The sequence below is a fragment of the Lolium rigidum genome, chromosome 3 (genome assembly GCF_022539505.1).
Source record: "Lolium rigidum isolate FL_2022 chromosome 3, APGP_CSIRO_Lrig_0.1, whole genome shotgun sequence".
Classification (NCBI taxonomy): domain Eukaryota; kingdom Viridiplantae; phylum Streptophyta; class Magnoliopsida; order Poales; family Poaceae; genus Lolium; species Lolium rigidum.
Window position 1 is genome coordinate 402,115,403 of NC_061510.1, and position 5,204 is coordinate 402,120,606.

The 5,204-nt window shown below is 45.7% G+C and overlaps 1 protein-coding gene across 1 annotated transcript; it reads right to left on the reverse strand.

Annotated features, from left to right (window-relative positions):
- Positions 1-795: 795 nt before the first annotated feature.
- LOC124697779 (cycloartenol-C-24-methyltransferase 1-like) lies at positions 796-3,751 on the reverse strand. The gene is made up of 10 exons (XM_047230321.1): positions 3,669-3,751; positions 3,506-3,572; positions 3,335-3,408; positions 2,174-2,258; positions 2,029-2,084; positions 1,900-1,954; positions 1,753-1,800; positions 1,553-1,636; positions 1,200-1,400; positions 796-1,101 (listed from the first exon to the last, which is right to left on the reverse strand). Exons 1-10 carry the CDS (start codon positions 3,749-3,751, stop codon positions 796-798), a joined length of 1,059 nt encoding a protein of 352 aa, XP_047086277.1.
- Between the last annotated feature and the right edge of the window lie 1,453 nt (positions 3,752-5,204).

Sequence of the window (5,204 nt, forward strand, 5' to 3'; positions counted from 1 at the left end):
GTGTGTATTTGCTACTATAGCATATATATTTTGCTACTAAGTCTCCGGTGGGTCTCCGGCGACATCTCCGGCGAGTCTCCGGCGAGTTCTGTGTTTTTAGGTGAAAATAAATTTTGCTACAATTGAAGTGTTTTTTGCTACTTTGGTACATCATGGTAGCAAAAGTGGGAGAGAGGGCTGGTTGGTTTAATCTGACGGCCGAAAACGTTTCAGATCAACAGATCGGACGGTTGGGGATCCGGGGGATTAGATTTCTAATCCCCTGGGGGACGCCCAGCACTCCCCGGTTTCGTGGGATTTGTGGTGACTACCGATCGATGAGTGCATGTATTTATATCCTGGCCAGCGTGACGTAAGTTGGATGGACTGCACAACCGCGGACGTAAAAAAAGAACGAACGAGCGGAGGCAGAGGAAATAAAGGAACCGGTACAATGGCAACACGTAGTATTATGCGATTTGGTGGGAGGATAAAACAGTTCAAAAAAAGCGTTGACGAAACTTTTTGGCAGAAACCTTAGCTCCTTTATTATTAGGTATAGATTGCTTCTGGTTGTCGGCACCTTAACTTGTTTCTGTAGTGTGTGGCTGATCTTTTATTTTATTATATTCCCTTCGTTCCAGATTTGTCAAAATCTAGATGCATCTACACACTTAGACGGTTTTCATGGGACGGAGTGAGTATTATTTTTGGATGTACTATTTTACAATCAATAAGTACTCCCTACTGTCGGCAAACCTAAGCATGTCAACTAGCTCAGATTTGGGCATATGCGTAGTCGTTCAGGCAATGCCTTCAGTTGGCGACAGGCTTCTTCCGAGCCAAGACGAAAAACATGGGCGTGAAGATCCCTGCCCTGCCGCCCTTGACGAGGCCCTCGCTGGCGGTCTCCATCAGGCCAGACACCCTCACGCTGCCCTCGGGCGCGACGCCGAGCCGCTCCATCGCCTTCACCATGGCGCGGGTGAGCAGGCGGCCGACGCGGCTGAGCCGGAATCCCGAGGTGCTCGTCATCGAGGACCAGCTGCCGGCGGCGTCGGGGTCCAGAGGCTGGTACCACGGCACCGGGGAGTCCTCCGCGACGTCCTTGGCGCAGATCACCTTCAAACAGGAAACAGCACAACACAAACAACATCTTCAGGTTCTGAATTCTGAATCCACGGAGCAGCTGGTGACCGGGGAGACTGATAGCTACGAACCTCGAAGCCGGCGTCTTTGACTGCCTGGACGCACTGCGCGGTGGTGCGGATGTCTGTGAGGCCGTTGCCGAGCTCGATCTCTGCCTTGGCGTCCGCGTGCCGGGTGTTGCCCGGGTCGAAGCGGTCTGTCATGCACCACTCGTAGAACGCCAGCCGCTGCCCTGGTCGCAGCACACGGTGGATCTCCCTGTAGCAACCAACCTGATGTGCATCGGTTCAGAGATCGTCAGCGAGATGAAACAAAGTTTACACAGTTTCAGTTAGACGCAGCCGGTTAAATGGTTAATGTGAGATGTATTTTGATGAGATCTGTCTCTGCACCGTGCACAGAGTTCAGTCCAGGGAGCACATACGGCGTCAGGGGCATGGCACGTCGCCTCGATCGCGTAGGCCGCGTCGAAGGTGTCGTCAGGGAATGGCATGTCCATGAAATCCCCCTAATATACATGTACCCGAAGAAAAAGAGTCAGAGACGGTTTATCAAGAGCTTATCGTGGTCCTCTTCGTCAGTTAATTCGCTGGTAACAGTCTTTCTCTGTGGCATTCTGTGTACCTTGACAAAGTTGCATCGTTCACGCAGGCCAGCTGAACCGATGAGCTCCTGCAATGCAAATTTTTATTTTTCAGACACGCGTGAAAAAACGTTTATGTTTTATCTGAAGTCTTGAGGCTAGACGACATAGTGATGCGTGCACGAGACCTGGCCCCTCGTGATCTGGTACTCGTTGTTGTTCAACCCTGTCACCAGCGCAGAGCTACAAAGAAAGCACACATTCATGCAAGCTGTGTGACTGACACAAGATGTGGATCATCGACATACCATACATACCTGAATTTTGCGATCTCTCTGAGAGGCCCTCCGATGCCACATCCCACGTCCAACACCTTCGAAAGATTCACCGGAAAACTGCTTGTAATTCTCCCTTTAGCATTGGCAAAATAGCCAGCTTTAACCGTGTCTTAATTTCACTTACTTTCATGCCTTCCGTGAGGCCTAGTTGCAAAGCTAGGAAATGCTCGTACCGCTTGATGCTCTCACGTAGAGTTTCTCCTTCCCATCTGAAAACATAACACGGAAAACAAGATTGGGTGAAAATACAACTCAAGACCAAACTTTGCAAAATCACAACTACCGTGAGAAATTTTCTTCCAGAAAAACCATTACACTAGGGAAAGTTGTATTTCAAAAAACCAAAACTGAGGATTTAGTCCATTTGACAACATTTCCGACAGTCTAGTTCCACTATCAGGTCTAGGTGGCAAAGGTTGCCAGTTTCTACCCTTCTTTTCCAAGGACCAAACAAGAGTTGAACCGGACCGTTTGCAAGTTACACATTTTTATTGTATTGTCAAACAATATATAGTTGAAAAATAAAAAATCTGAAAAACTCCATTAGTTTGTTCATCCGTTCTTGGATTAAGCTAGTATAATAATTCAAGATTTGTGTTTGAAAAAAAAAATGATTGATATTTGCCGAGAACTTAAAATCAGATAGGCTAACTGAGATGAAAAATTCTCACTTTACTTGAAGTACAGGGAATTTTCAAAATTATGAACCAATTTTGACCAAAAAATACAATAAATGCCAAAACTTCAGAATGGCTAAGCGCAATAAGGGAATTTTTCCAGTTTAATCAATACATGAGTGAATTACTGGACTTCCTTAAACTGAGTCTTTTAACTAATTCTGCCAAAGTTTTAAATAATGTGGAAACTTTCAGAAGGTTCGGTTCAAGTCCAGTCCGGTTTTCCGTCAAATTTTTTTTTGTTTCCGTCAAAAAGTCTAATCTGGTACATGCGGAAAAAACCAGAGAAAACACTCCACTTTTACCACATACACCTGATTAGTGGAATCTAATTTATTTATTTTTGCCGGGGAAAAAAATTGCGGGGGGGATCTAAATGTTGTTAAATGGACTAAATCACATCATTCGGATTCTTTGAAACAACTTGCAACAAAACTTCTGGTTCTCTGAAGAAAATCCCTTGGTTGTGGTTTTGTTAAACCCTAGCCCTAGCCATGATAGTATTGGCTTTGTGAAATTCATTCAGAACTAAAACCCTGAATGCTTGCATGGTTCACGAACTTTGATTAGTGAAACAAATGAAAAATGTAAATCATCTATCATATAACCTGTTAGCAAAGTGGAACGATTCGCCCCATCCGTACTCGTAGAAGGAGGTGACAAGATCGTAATACTTATTGGCCTGCATGACGAACACCAATGGTAATCAACTTAACTGGTATTTCTGTCTTGCTGAAGACATGCAGTAGATATAGAGAAGAAGCTAGCTATAAATATACCACATCAGCATAGTTGGATGCCCTCGATTTGGCTTCGCCTCCGTGAAGGTCGTGGTATTTCTCGTACCTGGCATACATATTTTTTTAATGCAGTGTATCAGTGATAGTACGTACAGTAAGTAGAAAACACGGGTTGTTGATTGATGTTGCCGCGTATACATACTGTTCGACGGCTGATTTGACTTCCTCCTTGCTGATCTTCCCTCCCAGGCCCGAAGCCAGATGGAGAGCCCCCATCCTCGACATGATCACCTTCACAAATTCAGTACTTGGTTTCAGTACGACGGAGAGAGAGGGGCACATTGTAGCTCCGAGGAGCACACGCGTACGTATATATAGCACTAGCTCCAAGCTAGCTAAGGAGCTAGGGATACAATGTCAAACATATATGTAAAAATGTGGCATCTATTAATTCGTGCCCATACTCCACACTTCACAGGTAAAATCATAATAAACAAATTAAATTCAGACAGTATGGGCTGCATATGGTGTAGCGCCGTCGGTGGTGAGCAGTCCTAGATTTGCATCCCATGCGTACTGCTCGTTTTGGTATATCCGATAGCCAGGATCCTAGGCACCGTTGGCCGCCCGATCTTGATCCGGCGGCATGTACGCTGCTCCGGCACCATGTCGGCGGAGCCGCGGACGTGAAGGCTTTGTCCTGTTATCCGGAATGGCCGCCACGAGGTTTGGTGCCGTCGCCCATCACACACCCTACTAGATCTTTCTATACCAGCTGAGCTGAGGTAAGTGCATGCATGATGCCGGCGACTGCTGCGTACGAGAAAGAAGACATGTTCATTCCCTTTGACTTGCTTTGAAGTGACACTAGCTATGTATGTGGGTCCAAGTTAATTACATGCTAGCCATATCTGTCTGTATCTGCAACCCCTTCAGTAGCATGCCAGCAGCGTAACCTTCACCGCGCGCTGTTACTACTTTCAACTGAAATGTTCTCATAAGTCTGAAACTCTGGATGTATTCATGTCTGAAAATATGCAACGGGCAACTAATTCCACTCATGTGCCTAAAATGTTTATAGCATAAGTTTGATAAGCCCTGACAGGCAGAAAAGGCAACTAAGGTAGTACTCCTAGCATTCAGACAAATGGCACACAAAGCCAGCAATCTAGTAGTGCATAATACTAGCTGTTTTCGTGCAGTGGATGCAGAAAATATGCTTACAAAGTGCAGCATTCATAGCATAATATGCACCGGCTAAACTTCTCTTGAGCCCCTTCAGCCACTAATTAAAGCTGGACACTTGCAGTAGGATGGCACGTAGAGCACACGGTGATACACTTCAACGAAGCCTGGAACCTCCAGAATCCGCGAGCATTTTCCAGTACTGATGTTGCATGAGATTATATCACTAGTAGTTTTGTCAACAAGGATAACTAGATCTCTCTCCAAGTCAAAAGACTAGACGTCATAATCGAAATACCACAATCCTTCATGATTAGTGCGGAGCAACAAGTCCCTCCCATATACATTACTCAAACTTAGACGGTGCTTCACCACCCACCTGTCACGGCCTTCCAAACTCCAAATCCTCATCATACAACCGTCCAGTTCCTGTTGTGCATAGCATAAGACTCCCGATGACGGAGCCACACACCCATCACAACAATAAAAAAATCTCTGGCCCATTTGGAAATCCTGGCAGCTTAATGATCCTCTGATTGAGCCACTGTGTACA